Source organism: Rattus norvegicus, chromosome 4, assembly GCF_021556685.1.
Source record: "Rattus norvegicus strain SHRSP/BbbUtx chromosome 4, alternate assembly SHRSP_T2T, whole genome shotgun sequence".
Taxonomy (NCBI): domain Eukaryota; kingdom Metazoa; phylum Chordata; class Mammalia; order Rodentia; family Muridae; genus Rattus; species Rattus norvegicus.
Genome location: NC_141537.1, coordinates 157,413,856 through 157,439,132, shown reverse-complemented (window position 1 = coordinate 157,439,132; position 25,277 = coordinate 157,413,856). Strand labels below are relative to the sequence as shown.

At 39.8% G+C, this 25,277-nt stretch overlaps 1 protein-coding gene across 6 annotated transcripts in view; it reads left to right on the top strand.

The window, feature by feature from the left end:
* Window positions 1-25,277, top strand: part of Mug6 (murinoglobulin 6) — an 86,838-nt gene that overhangs the window by 21,915 nt on the left and 39,646 nt on the right. For all 6 annotated transcript variants that reach the window (XM_087656979.1, XM_087656980.1, NM_001271376.1 and 3 more), the window contains 8 exon segments: window positions 8,167-8,394; window positions 8,600-8,663; window positions 10,867-11,015; window positions 13,374-13,523; window positions 21,438-21,599; window positions 22,240-22,315; window positions 23,631-23,814; window positions 24,405-24,633. In XM_087656979.1, the coding sequence (XP_087513105.1) occupies window positions 8,167-8,394; window positions 8,600-8,663; window positions 10,867-11,015; window positions 13,374-13,523; window positions 21,438-21,599; window positions 22,240-22,315; window positions 23,631-23,814; window positions 24,405-24,633 (1,242 nt within the window).

Below are 25,277 nucleotides of genomic sequence, written 5' to 3'. Positions count from 1 at the left end.
GAGACTTTGCAATAGTTTGAAATTAATAATGTTTAGTTTAATGAATAAAATTCTATGCCAAACCCTTATTTTAAGGCAAAACATAAAAAGTTGCTGACCATTTATAAAAGTATGAGCATATATTGTGAACACATTTTAAACACAGCATTTTTCATAGTCTCTTTTACTGTGTGTTTTAAATAAGTCAAGTTGGGACCTTCAAGCAAAAATGATTAAAAGTCCATTTTTTTCTACCTAGTCAAGGATATTTGTTGTGTATTCTCAAATTCATTACCCAAATATGTTGTGCCCCTTTTCACAAACAAGAGATACTTGTTGTGTAACTGAATGTGACTGACATTACGCTAGTTCCTGCTTTAGATGCACAGAAAGGGGGTTCGGGGCGGAGAGGAGAGAGAGAGAGAGAGAGAGAGAGAGAGAGAGAGAGAGAGAGAGAGAGAGAGAGAGAGACTCAACAATTTCTAGAAATGCAATTTGGAAATCAGAAAACTCTACAGATCTGCAATCTGCTGTCAGGAGGAACTAGACAGAGTTCCCCCTGTATATCATAGCTTAGTCAGTTATGTCACAAAGGGGAGCCATTCGAAGAGAAGCTCACTATCTGACTTTCCAGGAGAGGTCTCTGAAGACCCTGAGGCCTTACATCTCTAAGTCCCAATAGCCTTTTCCCTAGCTGTCTCAGCATGTACCTCTCTGAGAACCCCTGTGGGGACAGGAATTCCAGCTGTGACTCACACATCTCTGGCTGCAAATTGAAATGGTGGAACTCGTAATCTATCTTATAGAAAGAAGCTGAAAAACATGTCCCTTTGCAAACAGCAGATGGACCCTAGAGATAGGGTGGAGTGTGCATTTCGATGGAGGAGGGAAAGAGCAGTGTGGCACTCATTTGGAGGCCAGCCAGTGTCACATTACTCAGATAGTTTTGGTTCGGAGTCACATACAGGATAAGATACCAAACATTATTATCTCCAGTCCTCCACCACAACACCTGTCCATGCAGTCACACATGCACACGTCGACTGAGAGGGTTCTTCTCTTGTAAGGAGAAACTCCATCAGAATTGGTTAATTTGGCTCCATTCAATCACATGTAGCTCACTTTGTCATTATTTAACATCTTCCCCACAGAAACACATACATAGACTCAGTGACCAGAAGTCAGTCCTGTAGGACAGCAGACATTGTCTTAGCTCAGTTAATGGCTTAGGCAGGTGAGCTCATCCCTCTGATTGCCCATCTGCCTTGAGCGGCTTCACTGCGTCCCAGATTGCACAAGGCTCACTCACTACTGTCTAGTCTTCTCCTCGGATTCCTGGTGACCCTAGAAATGGATCCTTAGGGAAAGAGCCATGTCTTCCTAAGTGATGAAAATTTGTTTTCTTTTTTTTTCTTCATGATCCTATTTCAGATTTTCCAATCTTCTCTTTCTCTTCCTTTGAATTTGACATGTCAATGTTTTGTTTTGTTCTTTACTTAGGGTAGAAACTATCAGGCTTCATTATGGCATTTCATACATTTTGTCATTTAATCCTCCTCTCCCAGTGATCCCTCCATCCCCCAAATTGCTACTCCCCTACTCTTATACTTCAGCTCCCAAGAGTCTTCCTTCCACATCCACATAACGGAGTGCAGACTCCTCTTGTGTTCTTCCCTGATTTTCTTTCTCCTTCTTCATCCTTGTTTCCTTTCTCTCTGACCTTAATCCTTTTTTATCTTTTTCTCAGACTTCCTTTACTGCTGCTTGAGTAATAACGTTTACCTCTATTTTTTGACTTAACATTTAACATACATTGTGTTTTCCACTCTCTATGCATTGGAAATTGGGGTCGAGTGGCTATTTTTAATTGTTTTTTAATTACATCCATACATGTGATTTGCTTTGTTGTTGATGGATATATTGAAATCTCAATGTTCTTGGGGTTTTTTTTGGAGTTAAAGCCTTTGAAAAAGGGCCACTCATGATAAAAATGTCCTTATAATAGCAGGTGTTCTATAGCCATCACTAGAGATGTATAAATTGCAACATCAAAATAGAAGAAATATGAAAAAACATAACTTATCCCAAACTCTTATTTTTTCAATAACTGCACTCAAAGCTATAGAAGCACATGAAATGTTACACAAATAATTTCATAGTTCTAATTTTTAAAATTATTAATAACAAAATTGGATACATATACAACACCTAACACACACACAGATACACACACACACAGACATACACACACAGTCACATAGACTGCCAAGTGGAGTAAAGAAGAGACTACAGATATTGCCCCCACAATTTTTATAAATTTTTTTAAAAAATGGAAATATAAAAAATAAGGTAAATAAAACAAAGTAGAAGGTTTCACTTATGGACTAGATATAATAGAAGAAAAATATCAGGAGTTACAGATAATGAAAAATTATTATAACACTTAATGAGTGGCAACAAAAAACTAAAAAATCATGGCCCCAACTCTCAAGGCCTCTAGAACTCAGTTAAGAGACAAGGTATGAAGGTGTGGGCATTGCACAGAGTGTAACATGCAAGCAAGTGTCATGGAAAACCCACTCAGTGGACGAACAGAACATTCCCCAACCTGAGAAAAGATACAGACATGACAGTACAGGACACATTTAGAATGACAGACAAGTAGAAAAGAACTCCTCAATTAAAATGCCAAGAATACAGAAACAACAATAAAAAGATTACTAAATGCGGCAAGAGAGAAGGTCCAGCTCACTTACAAAGACAAACTATTAAAGTAACAACAGTCCTAGCCACAGAAGCTTTAAAGGCCAGTACCCTGGGATGATGCAATAAAAGTTGAAAATAAGTAAATAAATGGATAAAACAAAACAAAAGCTGGCAACCAACTTTACTATTCAGATGAAGTTGTCCTGTAAAATTGAAGGGTAATTGATGAGATGAGACCCAATACAGACCTGAAGAAGTAGTAAAAAGGTGCTAAGCTCTTGATAACCTTGAGAGGCCCTAGGCTCAGTTCTCAGAACCCACGTGGTAGCTTATAACCATCCATCACTCCAGTTTCAGGGGTACAATGTCCTCTTCTGACCTCTTCAGGCATCTGGTATATAAATGGTGCACATACATGCATGCTGAAGAAGCATTCATTCAAGCTAAAATAAAATAAATAATACTTTAAAATAAGTTGAGTAAATTAAAGCCACTCATGACTATCATACCAGCATCGTAGAAAATAGTTCAAGAAATAGTACTCACAGAAAAATGAGAAAATATACAATTGTCAGAGCTTAGAAAGAATAAATCTATCACAGAAAGGTAAATAAGAAAAAATTATCAGTTTATTAAGCTAAGAAATTTCAAGATGAACAAAGGAGGAAGAAAATAACAGAGACTATTCAAAACCAGTATGATGGTAATATTAACTTCAACTTGGCAAGATGTAGAATCACCTCTGCAACAAGGCTCTGATGGAGAGATTTAGGTCAGCCTCTAGTCATGCTGTGAATAAATTCATGGGTTAATTTAAGTATAAAGACTAGTATATCTTCATTCTGTCAGCTCCGTTCTTCTAGATAAACTTAATGTAACCATCAAAAAATTAAATGTAAACACCAATGGCTTATGCTCTAAGATCAAGAATCGACAAATGGGATCTCATAAAACTGCAAAGCTTCTGTAAGGCAAAGGACACTGTGGTTAGGACAAAACGGCAACCAACAGATTGGGAAAAGATCTTTACCAATCCTACAACAGATAGAGGCCTTATATCCAAAATATACAAAGAACTCAAGAAGTTAGACCGCAGGGAGACAAATAACCCTATTTAAAAATGGTGTTCAGAGCTAAACAAAGAATTCACAGCTGAGGAATGACAAATGGCTGAGAAAAACCTAAAGAAATGTTCAACATCTTTAGTCATAAGGGAAATGCAAATCAAAACAACCCTGAGATTTCACCTCACACCACTGAGAATGGCTAAGATCAAAAGCTCAGGTGACAGCAGATGCTGGCGAGGATGCAGAGAAAGAGGAACACTCCTCCATTGTTGGTGGGATTGCAGACTGGTACAACCATTCTGGAAATCAGTCTGGAGGTTCCTCAGAAAATTGGACATTGAACTGCCTGAGGATCCAGCTATACCTCTCTTGGGAATATACCCAAAAGATGCCCCAAGATATAAAAAAGACATGTGCTCCACTATGTTCATCGCAGCCTTATTTATAATAGCCAGAAGCTGGAAAGATCCCAGATGCCCTTCAACAGAGGAATGGATACAGAAAATGTGGTACATCTACACAATGGAATATTACTCAGCTATCAAAAACAATGACTTTATGAAATTCGTAGGCAAATGGTTGGAACTGGAAAACATCATTCTGAGTGAGGTATCCCAATCACAGAAAGACATACATGGTATGCACTCATTGATAAGTGGCTATTAGCCCAAACGCTTGAATTACCCTAGATGCCTAGAACAAATGAAACTCAAGACGGATGATCAAAATGTGAATGCTTCACTCCTTCTTTAAAAGGGGAAGAAGAATACCCTTGGCAGGGAATAGAGAGGCAAAGATTAAAACAGACACAGAAGGAACACCCATTCAGAGCCTGCCCCACATGTGGCCCATACATATACAGCCACCCAATTAGACAAGATGGATGAAGCAAAGAAGTGCAGACCGACAGGAGCCGGATGTAGATCGCTCCTGAGAGAAACAGCCAGAATACAGCAAATACAGAGGCAAATGCCAGCAGCAAACCACTGACCTGAGAATAGGACCCCCGTTGAAGGAATCAGAGAAAGAACTGGAAGAGCTTGAAGGGGCTCGAGACCCCACATGTACAACAACACCAAGCAACCAGAGCTTCCAGGGACTAAGCCACTACCTAAAGACTATACATGGACTGACCCTGGACTCTGACCTCATAGGTAGCAATGAATATCCTAGTAAGAGCACCAGTGGAAGGGGAAGCCCTGGGTCCTGCTAAGACTGAATCCCCAGTGAACTAGACTGTTGGGGGGAGGGCGGCAAGGGGGGAGGGTGGGGAGGGGAACACCCATGAAGAAGGGGAGGGGGGGAAGGATTAGGGGGATGTTTGCCTGGAAACCAGGAAAGGGAATAACACTCGAAATGTATATAAGAAATACTCAAGTCAATAAAAAAAAATTAAATGTAGTACTGTAGCATTCAATACTAAGTGTAAATAAATACCAATGTACATCTCTGCATTCAAAACAAAAATGAGCAGAATAGATTTTAAAATGACATCCAACTATTTGCTGTTTACAAGAAACTCACCAAATAAAAAAGATAGCACAGAGACTGAACTGAATGAAAGAAAAATTATAGTTCAACTAAATGAACCTCTAAAATAAGAATTAATTACTACGCCCATATCTGACAATAGGATTTCAAGCCAATATAAGATAACACCACTGCATTCTAAAAAGTAAATAATTCATCAAGAACATACACATGTAAATGTGTATCCCCCAAAAGTTGGTTCAAAGATTTTCATAAAAAACAAACACAACTAGAGTAAAAGGACAAATAGGTATAAATGCAAATTATTGTATAAGTAACTTCACATATAGTGTGCATTGATAGATGTATCATTCGTACCAAGAAATCTCAGGTTAAATTGCACCTTGAGTCACACTGCCTTAACATGCACCTACAGAATGCGATATCCAACAGTAATGAGATACACATTCCCATCAGCAACTGATGGGGACTTCTTTAAGATAGATCTCATTTTAGGTCATAAATGTTAACCAGTTCAAATAATTTAAATCATGTTATCATGATAAAAACACTATAATTACAAATAAATAATGAGACAAACTAGAGAGCATACACATGTATTTATACCAAATAATATTCTTGACAGTGATCACTGAAACGTTGGCAGTATCAGAAGTCTGGTTTTTTAATTTCTAGGTTCAATAAAACACACCAGAATTTTTACAGTCTTCAGGGAATGAAATTCTAAGAGGTGTATGTATAGTAAACCCCTACACTAAATAATAAGATAGCTATCAAATAAATAGCCTTATGCTGCACCTCAAAGTGTTACCTAGAGCAGTAAAAATGCAAATTAGTGAAAGGAAGGAAGTAATAAATATTGCTGAAAGTAATGATGGGGACGAAAGGGATCAGTAACAAGGTCCAGTGATGATTCTGAAAACACAAATATAAATGAAATTGATTAACCTTTATCTAAACCCAAAGAGAGTTAAAACCCAAATTAGCAAATTAGAGTAAGTATCATAGAACATATTATAAAATCCATGGGGTTCTTTGAGAATAATCTGAAAGCTTTCATTCCAATAAATTAGAAAATCCAGTAGAGACAAATGAATTATTGTATATTTATATTGTACCAAAAGTGAGCCAAAAGGATGTTAAAAAAAACCTAAATGGAACAGCAATGAGAAACAGAACTGAAGAAATAACTAAAAGGACCCAGAAAAACAAGATCTGAGACTGGGAAGAACTCATTGCTGAACTGAACCAAACTTCAAAAAAGAAATATTATTGTATAAAGACTCAAAATAAGGAATGCCTCCTAAGCCATTCTATGAATCTAGAATAACCCAGAGACCACAACTAGGTGAGCAAACAGTGACAAGAAACCTTCAGACTAATTTAGTCAATGGACTTTAAAGGAAAGTCTGCATTGAAATTCTTTCATGCCAAATTCAACCACACATTAAACAAATTATGTACCATGATCAAACTAATTTCATACTAAGAATGCATGGGTGGTTTCACATTTGTAAGCTGATAACTCTGAAATAGCATATAAACAGAGTTAAGAGTTAAAAATCACATGGTCATCTCAGTAGATCCAACAAATCATCTATTTTCAAGACACTAAATACAAATGGTCAGGAAACACATGCAAAGATGCTCACCACACTTGGGTCCCAATAAAATGCAGGCTAACACTATGTTGAAAGTTCATCTCACCCATCAAAATGGCTATCATCAGGAAAGCAAATATTGGCAAAGTTATGAGAACAAGGGAACTTATATGCACAGTTGGTCAGAAGGTAAATTAGTATGACCATGAAACTCAGAGCTTCTACAAAAACCCAAAATGAAAGCAGTGTATAGTGCAGGCATGCCACAGACATATGCATGCCCATACGAATCAAAGCTAACATATGATAGAGACCTACATCCCCATGGCAATCTCAGCAGTTCTCAACACAATTTGAGCAATGGAGCCAACTTTAATGCCTAGTGATGGATGAGTGTTTACAGATACTCTTATGCAATGTATGGAAGCATCATCTGTCAATAAAATGCTGTTGGCCTATTACCTTAGGAAGGAAACAGGGAGGTCGAAATTCTGGTACAGAGAAGATTTCTGGGATAAAGTCAGGCATGGGAGATTCACCCCAAACTGAGGAGAGGTAACCAACAGAATAGAATAAACAGGACAATTAAATTTTGACCTAACGGGAGGAGCCAAGGTTTTGGACTAGACAATTATTCATAATAATCCAGTCTTAGAATCATTATTTCATGAACTTGGGCATGGGTGGAAAAGCCCACCTTACATGGGTGAATAGAGAAAATTGGAAATACATGCACATTTACTCATGATTTTACTCAGATAATTATAAGAAGATTATCTTGTCTATAGAGAGATGCTTGGATTTAGAAACTGTCAATTTAAGAGAAAAGTATAAGCCAGGAGAAATTTCCCCCATATGCAGAATGTAGGGAAAGAACACAGTGGAAGGAGAAAGGTTCTACTAAAGAAGAAGGAAGCCAGCACGAAACATAGGATTGGGTAGTAAAGTAGATGAGTATACTCAGAATACTTTATATTAATATATGAAAAGGTTCTCATCAGCCCATTAATTCATACATTCATTATGCACTAAAATTCATATACATAAAACATTTTTCATTATGTGTTAGATACACAAAAATGCTTCCTTTGTCTTATAAAAAAATTCATTTCCCTTTTCACTCTTCCCTGGTGTAAATATTTGCCTCAATTCTGAAAATTTAGGGTGTTAGACATCAATTCATTTGATGAAATTCCCCTCCCTTTTTATTAAGGTATACAAAATATTCAGTCATTAAAAGAGATGGGAAAATCTGCTGATTCATCACAGAAGAGAGATTCTGCCTAGGCAGTCTACGGCATAGTATTTTCTTGTTTCTCCAGGTCTACCACAAGGAGGAAAATTCATGCATCCATTCCTCTTGCACAGCAGAGAGACACGCAGAGGCACATCATACGGCCTATGCTGTTTACTCCCTCAGCAAGAGCTACATCTACCTTGACACAGAAGCTGGCGTCTTGCCCTGCAACCAGAGCCACACAGTTCAGGCGCATTTTATTCTGAAGGGGCAGGTCTTGGGAGTGCTGCCACAGATTGTTTTCCACTACCTGGTGAGTTCTGGGTCCAAGTTGGAAAAAAAAAGAAAAGAAAAGAAAGAAAAAGAGAAAAGAAAAGACTATGTCTCTCCTGACTCATTGAGATCTAGGCTGGGTATTTCTGCCTGGAATACAATAAATTCATCTATTTCTTCTAGCACAGTTAGAAGAAAGCCTTGCAAAACACAGATGTAAGTTTGGAAATTACTTTCCATTGTAGGTCATGGCCCAGGGCAGCATCCTCCAGACTGGAAACCACACTCATCAAGTGGAGCCAGGAGAATGTAAGTGTTTCCTCACACTGAAACATTTCTCCAACTGAGTGTCCACATACTCACCATGGAACCTTATGACTGAGCAACTAGCAGTGCCATCATGTTTGTGTGTCTCCGTAAACATTCTCCACAGTAGGATCTCATGGCTCTGCCCTCTAATGTGAGTTATTACTCATACCATGACCTTCAGGGGAAAAGTCCCAGAGTCCCAAACTGAGTATCCTTCCACTTGGTGAAATATCTATTGTGAATAAGTAACACCTGAGTACACAATGTACTGAGAGATATGACCCATGTGCAGAAACTGTGCACTCACATGCAGATTATCCTCAACATGGCAAAGGAGTTATCTTAGTGTCTATCCAAAAAAGTAGTAATAATCTGTAGACTTTGTCCTTCCCATTCTGGATACAATATTTTTCATGTATTTTGATTCATTTCTATTATTTTTAAATTATGTGTGAAGTGCTTTGGGTAACTATTGGCATGTCAATATAGGTGCTCTGAAAGCTAGAGGCATCAGGTCCCCTGGCATCCTGCAGCCAGAGCCAGAATTACAGAGATCTGAGCACCCTGGTGTGGGTGCTGGGATTCAAACTTGAAGAACATTAAGTGATCTTAACTTCTGAACTCTCTCTCCAGCCCTTTATTTTTACTCTTAAAGATAATTTATGTATTCTTTGAAACTTACATTCATTTTTCCAATGTACTTTAATTATAACCTCTCTCCACTAATCTCCCCTCTCTGACTCCTCCCTGCCTTCCTCACCAGGCCCCTGTGCTATTTTATGTCTTTTTCCCCCTACCCTATTGAATTCAGTGAGTGCTACCCATACATGACGTAGTATTGGGCAAGTCCCTGAAACATGGGCAGTCTACCATGAGCTGCATCATTGAAGAGATCTGACTCTTCCTCCTCTCAGCAGCCATCAACTGTGTTAGCTCCTTAGTTAAGAGTGGGTCTTCACAAACCCCTCCCCTTCCATGCTGGAATATTGATGGGCTGGCTGTTGTGAAGGTCTTGGGCAGGAAACCATAGCTGCTGTGACTTCTGAGTCAAGTCACCCTGTCATCTCCTGATATTTGCTCAGTTCTACTGAAACTTGACTCACTTGTCACTCCCTTAATCGGGCCTCTTCCACCCACTCCTTAAAATCCCAAGTCTCCACTGAATCCTGGTAACCTCGATGCTCTGTTCTGGTCATCCTTCCCTTCCCAAAGAGCACTTACCACATGCAAACACATTTTCTATAATTTACCTTCTATTATTCATCTCCCTTCATGGCCATGTCAGCTGCAGGGAGCACAATTGAAACCATGCACTGTTTACAGGCGTCTCACCCAAGATAAGGACAGTAAAACTCTTCTTCATATTGAATTAAAACCAGGACTGGTTAGGAATAGTTATATGATCACTCTAATAGCTTCAAAATTATTATTGACACTGACTAATAGCATGTTCTAGATGTAAACCTGTGTGCTCCATGCAGTCAGAGATAACTTTCAAGTAATTTCTAGAAGTGGTTGATACTCAGTGGATACTCAACAAATTCACCGAAAGGGGGCTTCCTTGTCATTGATCAGTTATAAAAACTATTCAGCTGTTCAATAAGATATGCAGTCAGTTCTTCAACAAACACTAAGAGGGAATCAGAGCATCGATCGTGAGAAGTTTTATGAGTCCCCTCAGGGTCACCAGAAACAATAAGTGAGACTTCAAAACGCACAAAGTTCTCTGAAGAGAAGTAAATACTGTGAACATTGCATTGAAAACCAGTTCAGTACAAAGCAATGCCTGTTCTAGCAAACGTGTCTGGCTCCTCTCAGGTGATTATTAATTTTCAGCTCCCCGAGTACCAGGATTTTCCCTTATCATTCTTTCTTTTATCTGAATAATAAAAGGGACATAAGCCAAGTTTCTCTCATCCTGTTTATAACGGGAAGATCTAACATCGTGTTTGGGATGCCGAGGTATAAAAGAGATATGAGGTTAGTATATGATTGGCTATCAATAACCAATATAACTTTGACAGTTAACATCCTGGTGGGAGATTTCCTTTGAGATACCCTCCTGAGATCATTAGCAAACAACTAACCGCAGGACAGGAAGACGCCTCCCACATCTAGACAGTCTTCCAAATCCCTGTGTCCAGTTATTTGTGTTTTCCTGTCAGTATTCTGACCCACAACCATCTCTTCCCATTCCCTCCAGCTCCAGTACAAGGCAACTTCGCCTTGGAGATCCCTGTGGAGTTCAGCATGGTTCCCATGGCTAAAATGCTCATCTACACCATCTTGCCTGATGGAGAAGTGATTGCAGATTCTGTAAAGTTTCAAGTTGAAAAATGTCTTCGTCATGAAGTAAGGGATTTATTTCCTAAATTTCTTTAAAAAGGGGGGAGTCTTAAAGACACAGATTTCAGATCAATATGCTAAACCCAGTCACTGGTGTGTGCCTCAGTGGCAAAGACGCGAACAGTACCAGAGTGCCACATTTGAGTTCACAAACCACACACATGGTCAGAGGTTTAAGAGAAAGGAAGCAAGGAGGTGGAGAGCGAGAGAGGAGAACCAAATCCTTAGGAACGACTTTCACCTTGTGGAGCTTACGTTGTGCTGTATTTACCTGCATATGCACATGCACATGTGAATGAACACATGTGGCAGAAAGAGTTTTAGAAACCCATACTTGTTGTTGTAAAAATATACAAAATAAAATGCTGTCTTTTACCCTGCTAGATCCAGCACCGCTGTGCCCCAAGATATCTGCTAGAAATCTTGCCAGAAGCACACATCCCAACTCTGGCAGCCTAGACTAGCTGCCTTACGCTCCCTTACACTTAAATCTGCACATGAAAGAATACACGACACAATAACCTCTGATCCAACGGAAAAGATATAATTGTCCACCTAAACATAAAGATCCCTGTACACATCCATCCCTTGAGAATATTCATAACAACCTGTAAATACACAGAGTGGAATCTTAACATCAGCCTCTATATTCTCTTTCTGTTGCAGATTCTTCTCCTTCCTCTGTCTCTTCCTCCTTTACATTCCAGTCTCCTCCCCTTCTCTCAAACTTTTCTCCCACCCATCCTTCCTTCTCATCCAATGACAAGCCTCATTCTAACTTGTACCTGCCTCCCCTGTGACATCATCTCACATGTACTTTCCTTCTTGAGTCTGAGAGGTCAAGCTCAGGTCCACAGACTTGCCAGCAGGTGCCTTTACCCACTGAGTCATCTCATAGATTTTTAATGTCCCATGATCTCAGTCATGTAATCCAGTCAGGTGATCCAGGCCTATCAATTGTTGGTGCCTTTATTTCCCTCCAGTTTTTCATTATTATTTTCTATGTGTGTGATCAGAACCTAAGATGCTTGCTATTAACTGTGTGTAGCATCATAGACCTTCAGTACCTCTTCACATTAGGCCATTGAAACTATGTCTGCTGGTGAGCATCTATGCTTTGCTTGGTCCAGAGTACTTAACTTTGCCTCTGATCTGCTTTCTCGGCCCCTTTCACTGCAAACCAATTTGTTTCACTCACTGAAATGAAATAGGAAGCATTGAGAGATGAAGATGAATGATAGATGATCAATAGCCAGACAGAAAGGCAGAAGTAGACATATTTCCAATTAGAATATTGATTTTTCTACCCCATGTATACATTTCTTCATGAAAAAGTCCTTTAAAATGAGTAAACTTGTTAGGTGTTAGTGTTGTAACCCTTTTCTTCCAGCATACAGGAGGCAGGCAGATCTCTAAGTTTGAAGCCAACCTGTTCAACAGAGTGAGTTCCAAGATAGGCAGGACTGCACACCTAACAAAACACACACACACACACACACACACACACACACACACACACACACCCCACAGAAACAAAAACCAAACCAAACCAAAACAAAAGAAAAACCTCATTGTCTCAAAAAAACCTCACCAGAGAGAGATACACAGAAAGATGGGGGCCGGGGGAGGGAGGGAGGAAAGAAGGGTGGGAGGAAGAGAGGGGCAGGGACAAGGACAGGGACAGGGATAGGGACAGAGACAGAGAGTCAGAGATGGAGGGGGTCAGATAGGGAGGGGAAGATGGGGAGGGGAGAGGAAAAAGAAGGGGAGGTGGAGAGAGAGGGAGGAAGTGTAACTTCAGGGCAGCAGAGATGGCTCAGTGGGTAATAGCACTGCTGGCACTGAATTCTGATTCCAGCACTCATGTAAAAGCCAGGCGTGACCACAGGGTTCTATAACCCCAGTGATGTGGAGGTTAGAGGCCGGAGAATTGCTGGGACTTGCCTGCTACCAGTTTAGTTCCAGGGACATTCTCAAGAGAATAAGGTACTGTGTGGCAGCAGGGCACCCACACCCTCCTCTGGCCTCCGCTTGGTGCATGGGTACATACACCTGCACACGTGTGTGCATTGCATCTCAGTCACATACACGTGCAAGCACACCGAAAATGATCCATTCGCACGATTTTAGGGAGCTGAAATTGGCATTTGTTGCTTTGGAGTTTGACTGATACATTTCCTGTTTTCGTAAATCAATCCCAGGGGAGAAAGGGGAAACAACGAAGCTCAGTTATGCTTCTGACAGTATTCATAATCTGGAAAAACACATGTATCTGCTGAGTTCCCGAGTGACTCCATGTGGCAGGTTTCAGGGCTGCAAGGCAGGAACCCAACCCCTGCTAAAGCTTGATTTTCCTTCCTTCAGGTGCACCTGAGTTTCAGCCCATCCCAAAGTCTTCCAGCCTCACAAACCCATATGCGGGTTACAGCTTCTCCTCAGTCCCTCTGTGGCCTGAGAGCTGTGGACCAAAGCGTGCTGCTGCTGAAGCCTGAGGCTGAGCTCTCCCCTTCCTTGGTGAGTCCCCTTTAGCTTCTGTTCAAAAAAGGTCAACAGAGTGGGCTCTGGGCCGCAAGTGGCCCTAGTTTTCATGAAATTGCTTGTTCGGCCACGAGAGCTCTTGAACACAAAAATACTGCATTTCATGCTGACAGTGTCTGTAAGGGAGCTCTTCAATGTAAAATCCCAGAGAACAGATTAGAAAACTTTAGCCAATAAACTGAAGACAGAGAAGGAAATGAGGCTCTCTGAGTTGCAAAGCCTTCTGTGCTCTTACTGTATCTATCCTACCCCAGACGTGGCTTGTCCTCTTTGGATGTTCATGACGGAGCTTTTCAGACTCGCACTGCATGTGGGAGCCAAACGAAACCATTTGTACAAATAGAATCGTGCACATCTCAAGAGTTCTCCAGAATAAGGAAAAAACAAAAAACAACAACAAAACAAAACAAAACAAAAAAAACCAAAACGGTATATAGTGGTTTAAAATTTAAAATTTTAAAATGCAAGGTTCTCACCTTGTTTTGAAAATTCTCAGAGCACAAATGAACCATGCACTATTTACAAGAGTCTCACCCAAAATAATGAAAAAAAAAAAAAAACCTCTTCTTTATATTGAATTAAAAACAGGACTGATTAGGAATAATTTTGTGATCACTAATAGTGTAAAAATTATTAATGACATTGGCTAATAGCATGTTTTAGACTGTAAGGTAGATATGTAAATTTAAAAACAGAACTCTTTAGTCCCAATAAGGCTGGGATCTTACCAGTCCTAAACTGACACATAAAAACCAGTATTTAATTAGTTTAATGATGAGATTTTGTGATGCACGTGCAGAAAATGCTTTGGAAAGAATCCTGCTATAATGTTTCTCTTTTTGATTTTTACTTTCCCCAAATCTTTTAAACAAAAGATTTTTTGATCAGGTGTTTTTAGCTGACAAATATGGGGAATTAGTTTGAAAACGCAAGGTTTGTTTAAAAGGGGTGGGGAGATATGGCCTCTGGGATCCCTTAGATAAGGGCACTGGAGCAGCAGGTCCCCTGCGCCCGAGACACTGCTGGAACCTGAAGGGGCCGACCGGATAAACAGTTCTCTGCACCCAAATCCCATGGGAGGGAGAGCTAAATCTTCAGAGAGGCAGACACGCCTGGGAAGCCAGAAGAGACTACACTCTGCCCACATTTCTGACTCCAGAGGAAAACACCAAACGCCATCTGGAACCCTGGTGCACGGGGCCTCCCAGAAAGGGCAGGGCAGGTCCTCCTGGTTGCTGCCCTCACGGAGAGCTCATAAGCAACACCCCACAAGCAAACTTGAGCCTCGGGACCACAGGTAAGACCAACTTTTCTGCTCCAAGCAACCTGACTGGTCAACTCAGGACACAGGCCCACAGGAACAGCTGAAGACCTGTAGAGAGGAAAAACTACACGCCCAAAAGCAGAACACTCTCTTCCCATAACTGGCTGAAAGAAAACAGGAAAACAGGTCTACAGCACTCCTGACACACAGGCCTATAGCACGGTCTAGCCACTGTCAAAAATAGACACCAGAGATAATCAAAGTAACAGAGATGTCAAAGTAAAACCAGAGATAATCTCATGGCGAGAGGCAAGCACAGGAACCCAAGCAACAGAAACCAAGACTACATGGCATCATCGGAGCCCAATTCTCCCACCAAAGCAAACACTGAATAGCCAAACACACCAGAAAAACAAGATCTAGATTCAAAATCATATTTGATCATGATGCTGGAGGACTTCAAGAAAGACATGAAGAACTCCCTTAGAGAAATGCAGGAAAACATAAATAAACAAGTAGAAGCCTATAGAGAGGAATCACAAAAATCCCTGAAAGAATTCCAGGAAAACACAATCAAATATTTGAAGGAATTAAAAAAGCAATCAAGAAAGAACACAGGTAAACAACCATGGATATAGAAAACCAAAGGAAGAGACAAGGAGTTGAAGATACAAGCATCACCAACAGAATACAAGAGATAAAAGAGAGAATCTCAGGAGCAGAAGATTCCATAGAAATCATTGACACACCTGTCAATGATAATGTGAAGCGGAAAAAGCTACTGGTCCAAAACATACAAGAAATCCAGGACTCAATGAGAAGATCAAACCTAAGGATAATAGGTATAAAAGAAAGTGAAGACTCCCAGTTCAAAGACCAGTAAATATCTTCAACAAAATCATAGAAGAAAACTTCCCTAACCTAAAGAAAGACATGCCCATAAGTATACAAGAAGCCTACAGAACTCCAAATAGATTGGACCAGAAAAGAAACTCCTCCCATCACATAATAGTCAAAACACCAAATGCACAAAATAAAGAAAGAATATTAAAAGCAGTAAGGGAAAAAGGTCAAGTAACACATGAAGGCAGACCTATCAGAATTACACCAGACTTTTCGCCAGAGACTATGAAAGCCAGAAGATCCTGGACAGATGTCATACAGACTCTAAGAGAAAACAAAGGCCAGCCCAGGTTACTGTATCCTGCAAAACTCTCAATTAACATAGATAGAGAAACCAAGATAGTCCATTACAAAACCAAATTTACACAATATCTTTCTACAAATCCATCCTACAAAGGATAATATATGGTAAAGCCCAACATAAGGAGGCAAGCTACACCCTAGAAAAAGCGAGAAACTAATCGTCTTGGCAACAATACAAAGAGAAGAAAAGCACACAAACATAATCTCACATCCAAATATGAATATAAAAGGAAGCAATAATCACTATTCCTTAATATCTCTCAACATCAATGGTCTCAACTCCCCAATAAAAAGACATAGATTAACAAACTGGATACGCAATCAGGACCCTGCATTCTGTTGCCTACAGGAAACACACCTCAGAGACAAAGACAGACACTAACTCAGAGTGAAAGGCTGGAAAACAACTTTCCAAGCAAATGTTCAGAAGAAGCAAGCTGGAGTAGCCATTCTAATATCAAATACATTCAATTTTCAACTAAAAGTCATCAAAAAAGATAAGGAAGGACACTTCATATTCATCAAAGGAAAAATCCACCAAGATGAACTCTCAAACCTAAATATCTATGCCCCAAATACAAGGGCACCTACATACGTAAAAGAAACCTTACTAAAGCTCAAAACACACATTGAACCTCACACAATAATAGTAGGAGATTTCAACACCCCAGTCTCGTCAATGGACAGATCATGGAAACAGAAATTAAACAGAGACTTAGACAGACTAAGAGAAGTCATGAACCAAATGGACTTAACAGATATTTATAGAACATTCTATCCTAAAGCAAAAGGATATACATTTTTCTCAACTCCTCATGGTGCTTTCTCCAAAATTGACCATATAATTGGTCAAAAAACGGGCCTCAACAGGTACAGAAAGATAGAAATAATCCCATGTGTGCAATCAGACCACCACGACCTAAAGCTGGTCTTCAATAACAATAAGGGAAGAACGCCCACATATACGTGGAAGTTGAACAATGCTCTACTCAATGATAACCTGGTCAAGGAAGAAATAAAGAAAGAAATTAAAGACTTCTTAGAATTTAATGAAAATGAAGGTACAACATATCCAAACTTAAGGGACACAATGAAAGCTGTGCTAAGAGGAAAACTCATAGCTCTGAGTGCCTGCAGAAAGAAACAGGAGAGAGCATATGTCAGCAGCTTGACAGTACACCTAAAAGCTCTAGAAGAAAAAGAAGCAGATACACCCAGGAGGAGTAGAAGGCAGGAAATAATCAAACTCAGATCTGAAATCAACAAAGTAGAAAGAAAAAGGACCATAGAAAGAATCAACAGAACCAAAAGTTGGTTCTTTGAGAAAATCCACAAGATAGATAAACCCTTAGCCAGACTAACGAGAGGACACAGAGAGTGTGTCCAAATTGACAAAATCAGAAATGAAAAGGGAGACGTAACTACAGAATCAGAGGAAATTCAAAAAATCATCAGATCTTACTATAAAAGCCTATATTCAACAAAACTTGAAAATCTGCAGGAAATGGACAATTTCCTGGACAGATACCAGATACCGAAGTTAAATCAGGAACAGATAAACCAGTTAAACAACCCCATAACTCCTCAGGAAATAGAAGCAGTAATTAAAGGTCTCCCAATCAAAAAGAGCCCAGGTCCAGACGGGTTTAGTGCAGAATTCTATCAGACCTTCATAGAAGACCTCGTACCAATATTATCCAAACTATTCCACAAAATTGAAACAGATGGAGCACTACTGAATTCCTCCTATGAAGCCACAATTACTCTTATACCTAAACCACACAAAGACCCAACAAAGAAAGAGAACTTCAGACCAATTTCCCTTATGAATATTGATGCAAAAATACTCAATAAAATTGTGGCAAAACGAATCGAAGAGCACATCAAAACAATCATCCACCATGATCAAGAAGGCTTCATCCCAGGCATGGAGGGATGGTTTAATGTATGGAAAAGCATCAACGTGATCCATTATATAAACAAACTGAAAGAGCAAAACCACATGATCATTTCATTAGATGCTGAGAAAGCATTTGACAAAATTCAACACCCCTTCATGATAAAAGTCCTGGAAAGAATAGGAATTCAAGGCCCATACCTAAACATAGTAAAAGCCATATACAGCAAACCAGTTGCTAACATTAAACTGAATGGAGAGAAACTTGAAGCAATCCCACTAAAATCAGGGACTAGACAAGGCTGCCCACTCTCTCCCTACTTATTCAATATAGTTCTTGAAGTTCTAGCCAGAGCAATCAGACAACAAAAGGAGGTCAAGGGGATACCGATCAGAAAAGAAGAAGTCAAAATATCACTATTTGCAGATGATATGATAGTATATTTAAGTGATCCCAAAAGTTCCACCAGAGAACTAGTAAAGCTGATAAACAACTTCCACAAAGTGGCTGGGTATAAAATTAACTCAAATAAATCAGTAGCCTTCCTCTACACAAAAGAAAAAGAAGCCGAGAAAGAAATTAGGGAAACGACACCCTTCATAATAAACCCAAATAATATAAAGTACCTCGGTGTGACTTTATCCAAGCAAGTAAAAGATTTGTACAATAAGAACTTCAAGACTCTGAAGAAAGAAATTGAAGAAGACCTCAGAAGATGGAAAGATCTCCCATGCTCATGGATTGGCAGGATTAATATAGTAAAAATGGCCATTTTACCAAAAGCAATCTACAGATTCAATGCAATCCCCATCAAAATACCAATCCAATTCTTCAAAGAGTTAGACAGAACAATTTGCAAATTCATCTGGAATAACAAAAAACCCAGGATAGCTAAAACTATCCTCAACAATAAAAGGACATCAGGGGAATCACTATCCCTGAACTCAAGCAGTATTACAGAGCAATAGTGATAAAAACTGCATGGTATTGGTACAGAGACAGACAGATAGACCAATGGAACAGAATTGAAGACCCAGAAATGAACCCACACACCTATGGGCACTTGATTTTTGACAAAGGAGCCAAAACCACCAAATGGAAAAAAGATAGCATTTTCAGCAAATGGTGCTGGTTCAACTGGAGGTCAACATGTAGAAGAGTGCAAATCGATCCATGCTTATCATCCTATACAAAGCTTAAGTCCAAGTGGATTAAGGACCTCCACATCAAACCAGCTACACTCAAACTAATAGAAGAAAAACTAGGGCAGCATCTCGAACACATAGGCACTGGAAAAAATTTCCTGAACAAAACACCAATGGCTTATGCTCTAAGATCAAGAATCGACAAATGGGATCTCATAAAACTGCAAAGCTTCTGTAAGGCAAAGGACACTGTGGTTAGGACAAAACGGCAACCAACAGATTGGGAATAGATCTTTACCAATCCTACAACTGATAGAGGGCTTATATCCAAAATATACAAAGAACTCAAGAAGTTAGACCGCAGGGAGACAAATAACCCCATTTAAAAATGGGGTTCAGAGCTAATCAAAGAATTCACAGTTGAGGAATGATGAATGGCTGAGAAACACCTAAAGAAATGTTCAACAACTTTAGTCATAAGGGAAATGCAAATCAAAACAACCGTGAGATTTCACCTCACACCAGTGAGAATGGCTAAGATCAAAAACTCAGGTGACAACAAATGCTGGAGAGGATGTGGAGAAAGAGGAACACTCCTCCATTGTTGGTGGGATTGCAGACTGGTACAACCATTCTGGAAATCAGTCTGGAGGTTCCTCAGAAAATTGGACATTGAACTGCCTGAGGATCCCGCTATATCTCTCTTGGGCATATACCCAAAAGATGCCCCAACATATAAAAAAGACACGTGCTCCACTATGTTCATCGCAGCCTTATTTATAATAACCAGAAGCTGGAAAGAACCCAGATGCCCTTCAACAGAGGAATGGATACAGAAAATGTGGTACATCTACACAGTTGAATATTACTCAGCTATCAAAAACAATGACTTTATGAAATTCATAGGCAAATGGTTGGAACTGGAAAATATCATCCTGAGTGAGGTAACCCAATCACCGAAAAACACACATGGTATGCACTCATTGATAAGTGGCTATTAGCCCAAATGCTTGAATTACCCTAGATGCACAGAACACATGGAACTCAAGACAGATGATCAAAATGCGAATGGTTCACTCCTTCTTTAAAAGGGGAAGAAGAATACCCTTGGCAGGGAAGAGAGAGGTAAAGATTAAAACAGAGACTGAAGGAACACCCATTCAGAGCCTGCCCCACATGTGGCCCATACATATACAGCCACCCAATTGGACAAGATGGATGAAGCAAAGAAGTGCAGGCTGACAGGAACCGGATGTAGATCGCTCCTGAGAGACACAGCCAGAATACAGCAAATACAGAGGCGAATGCCAGCAGCAAACCACTGAACTGAGAATAGGACCCCCGTTGAACGAATCAGAGAAAGGAGTAGAAGAGTTTGAAGGGGCTCGAGATCCCATGTGAACATTAGTGTCAAGCAACCAGAGCTTCCAGGGACTAAGCCACTACCCAAAGCCTATACATGATCTGAACCTGGGCTCCAACCTCATAGGTAGCAATGAATATTCTAGTAAGATCACCAGTGGAAGGGGAAGCCCTTGGTCCTGCCAAGACTGAACCCCCAGTGAACATGATTGTTGGGGGCAGGGCTGCAATGTGCGGAGGATGGGGAGGGGATCACCCATAAAGAAGGGGAAGGGTAGAGGTTTGGGTGATGTTGGCCTGGAAACCGGGAAAGGGAATAACATTCGAAATGTAAATAAGAAATACTCAAGTTAATTAAAAAAAAACCTAAAAAAATGCCAAAATACTTTAATTTGAGTGTTCTTTCTTAAAGGGTTTATTTAGAGATGTGTAGACATGATATAAGATACTACATGGGTAGGAAAATGTAAGTACAGTTATGTTATACATTATCCTGGTTTATGGTGAAGGTGCTTGGTGATGGATTAAGAAATAGTGTCACATAGAAAAAGTATTGGCTAGTGATTGATGTAAACGTGGTGGGTAGATGCAGCTTGTGTCCTACTCACAGATGTAGGAATACAGAATGTAGCAAGATAATTTAAAAGGTATGTTTTCCCAGTTCATCTGAGCAGCTTGTTCTTGAATGATAGGTTGTATCCCAAGGATCTGTTGGAGCATCAATAATCATTCTTCCAAACCTCAAAAAGAAAAGGGGGTGGGGCTTCCTCGCTCTGTCCACCCTGCCCTCTCCATGCTCTGGGTACCCATACTTTTGATGAGGACAGCTATTTTCTTGAACATACAGGTATTTGTGCTGATCACAGTGATTTTTTTTTTGAGAATCCTAGAAGAAAGCCCAAGAAAGAGGACCCTGCCAAAGCCAACCAGTCAGTCAACTCAGGAACCACAATGTCAGCCAAAGTTAATTCGGGGAGTGCTCCTCACAAGCCCCCTCATCTCCTGTCTCTTACAGATATATGATCTACCAGGTATGCAAGAGAGCAAGTTCATTCCACGTTCCCACTATCCATTTGAAGACGAAGATGGTTGTGTGATATACCGACCAAGAGTCATTGGAAAGCTCACATACTCAGTACCATATGGACGAGAGAAGGATGTCTTCAGATACATGAGGGTGAGCCATGCTGTCTATTGACCTGCTGCTATGTGAATTATTTAGGTTTAATGAAACCCTATATTAGGAAAGAATTTTAGGCTTAGGCTCAGGGTTCACTCCTAAGCTTTCCAAAAATCTGTATCTTGGAAAGTAAACAGTCTAGACTACTGTTTTCTCTCTATGGAGGAAACTGGCACAGAGAGGGGGACTGACTTTATTATTATTATTATTATTATTTTATTATTATCATCATCATCATCATCATTATCATTAACTATTATCATTATTATTAATGGTTTTACAGACAGGCTCTCATTATGTAGCTCTGGTTGTCCTGGCTGTCACTCTGTAGACCAGGCTGCTCTCAAAGTCACAGAGATCTGTCTGCTTCTCAAGTGCTGGGATTAAAGGCATGGGCTACCATGCATGGCTGTGAGCGACTTCTAAAAATAGCAGCAGTGTATCAGAAAGAAGGCCTGCACATGAGCCTCTCTATAAACTCTGTTCCTCACTGCACTCCATGAGTATGAGACACACAATTTGTGTAGGAATTCTACTTGAACATGTAAAACTGTATGTGAAATAGTTACTGAGATTTTTATATACTTTTTTTTCAGAATTTTGAGATATTTTGCTTGATCAATACTTTTCTTTCTAGGACATGGGTTTAACGGCACTCACCAACTTGAAACTTCGTACATTTTGTTTTGACTATGACATGGTTCCATTAGCAGGTAAAATAAAAATTTGTATTTTCAGAATAAAACAAATGTGAATTGTTTATCAAAGCTGGTAAAATGAAATTGTGGTGCACATGTAGAGCATCTGAGTAGAGGAAAAGCGCCCAACCTTAGCAGAACAAAATGTGCCCAGATAATACGCTGCTACTTCAAGGAAGTTAAAGGCTGGACATCCTTCCTTCAACGTTAAAATAAGACAAAAACATAATAGTTATTGTGGTACAGGATCATTGTGTGAAGTGGGAAGGACTTCTGTCCATGGGTCATGAGAGGTGAAAAGGGTTCCCAAGCATTAGAGAGGAAAGGGACAGAAAAGTCAGGCATTGCAAATAAAGGAGAGGACAGGAAGAAAAAAAGCACACTCATATACTAACCAACTAACCACTTAGTCTTCCCCTCTTCCTCTCATTTGAGTTCCTTTCAGAGTGACTGTACCATTTGCATCCCCACCAACAGTGAATGAGGGCTCCCTTTCCCCATATCTTCTCCAACACTTGTTGTCAGTTATTTTTTTGACCTTTTTCTTGAAGGCAAATATAAAGACTGAGGTCGGGTTACAGGTTGTGGTGATCACAGGGAAGGACCTGAAATGTAGCTTCGTGTTTGTATGGATTAAAAAAATTTGGGAGAGATACTCCATGCTTAGAAGTCAATGGGAAACACTTAGGTGATGCCATAATTAAATCTGTATGTATACTTGTTCTTGGAAAAAAAGCAGAGTATAGACCCTCAATCACCAGCTTTAAATCCTACATTTCTTGCCAGTCCAAACCCAAGTCAATGATATGATTCTCGGGTAATAAACTTTCTGTTTCCAACCCAAGAGTTTGCACTCATACCTATTTCCATTTTTATATAAATTTAAAACCTATGAAAATATTGGGTCAATCCTACAGATCTTCAGAAAGAAAAAAGATGGCAAGAGTATCTCTGACGACAATGTAGACATCATTCAGCTCTTGTCTGGAGTGATTCTCATTGTAGCCACGAGATCTGTTACCTAGGATCGCATTACAGTTATTCACTCCTCCTACGGGGCACAGTAGATCTGTAAGCATTCACTAAACATCCAATATCAACCCAGGAAAATATACTTCATAGTTCCTTCCAACTCCAACTTCTCCAGATGAGGTTTCACCTTGTTGAAAAGATGTTGCTTAGTCTCCTCCAAAATGAGTGATTCAGGGCATCATTTCCAGTGTAGCCATAATAGTGTCTAACAGTCAGGAAGAAACTGAAGATTAAGGTGCATTTACACTGTACCATTGTGTCTCACTGTGTGTTCATTTCTTCCATTGTAACTTCATAGTACCTGCTGCCCGATCTAGTGATTTATTTAACAGCGACGGTTATGGAAGTTGGCGCTCAGCAAGAGTAAAAAGTCTACCTCCTAAAAAGGCACCACATAAAGATCCACCACCTAAAGATCCAGTTATTGAGACCATTAGGAATTATTTTCCTGAAACCTGGGTCTGGGATTTAGTCACAGTAAAGTAAGTGATTTCCATTTGTATGATTTGGGCTGGGTATAAAATTTTTCTTTATTTTCTTGTTTTCCTCTAGTTACTGATTTTTATCATAAGCAAAGGAAATTAGTCATTTAGAAAACCATAGCATATCAACCCATCAATTATGAAATACATGTATTCCCATCACTCCCAGAAAATGCACATAAAATGTATCATGTACCTTTCTGATAGTTAAAACCATTCAGGATCACCATGTTGAAAAGTAGGTGAGCCCATCTTACATGGGGCAGACCATGAGATTGCTGCATGGAGTAGACCATATACATCATAAAACTGTTGAATATTTTGAATTCAGAGAAAATGGGAATTCAGAGAAAACCTCAAATCTATGTTCAGCTTTCCACTAACATATGAACTTGGAGATGTTGTGGGACTACGACTTGAGTTGGAGAAACAAGATTTCATTCTTCCATCTGGAGCCGCATTTACCCTGTTCACTTCCTACCACTCCTTTGAATGGCTCATGGGATGCTGCCTTGTCACACTCAGTTATCACCTCAGAGAGAACTAACTCATGTGTTCCCTCTCTCTGCTTCACAATGCTGTTCTCCCAGCTCCTCAGGAGCAGCTGAATTGGAAATGACAGTCCCTGACACCATCACTGAATGGAAGGCCGGAGCCCTCTGCCTGTCCAATGACACTGGTCTTGGCCTCTCTTCTGTGGCAACTCTCCAAGCCTTCCAACCTTTCTTTGTGGAGCTCACAATGCCCTACTCTGTGATCCGTGGAGAAGCCTTCACGCTCAAGGCCACTGTGATGAACTACCTCCCTACAAGCTTGCCGGTAAACACCTTTCCAAACTAAGTGTAACCAGAGGGTAAGAGAGCAATTAGTGTGCGTATATATATTATAACTAAGACTTAAATGAGAAGAAGAAAGAAAGGAGGGAAGAGATTGTATTGGACCAGTCAGCAAGTGGTTTTAAATGCTTAAACAACTTCCAGAGTCTAGCTACATATATATAGCAAAGTGTTGTTCACCAATATGTACACTACATATAATTAGGTGAGTTGGCCAGTATTTAAACAGCACATACTGTACTGACAGAGATAGGATATTCCATGTAGCCTCTGTATACCATCAAAGGACATGGTTCACATAGATATATGAGGTTGCTGTCAAGATAAAATGGCATATTGTTTTAGAGTGGAGTTTGCTTTTGTTCAAGGTAGGTGTATACTCAAAATAGTAGCTAAAAATCTAGTATAGTAAATGTAGTACTGCCATCAAAATAAAGCACATATAAATTGACACATATGTAATTATCTCCTCAATGGCTTGTGTAGATAATACATAGATGATAGCTAAATAAAGTTCTAGACATGTATCTGCAGATGAAATCTAGGCAAGCCTGTGTAACTTACATGACATTTTAGGCATGTCCTCTGTCTCCTCCTGGACTCTTTGCCTATCTACCTCCATGCATA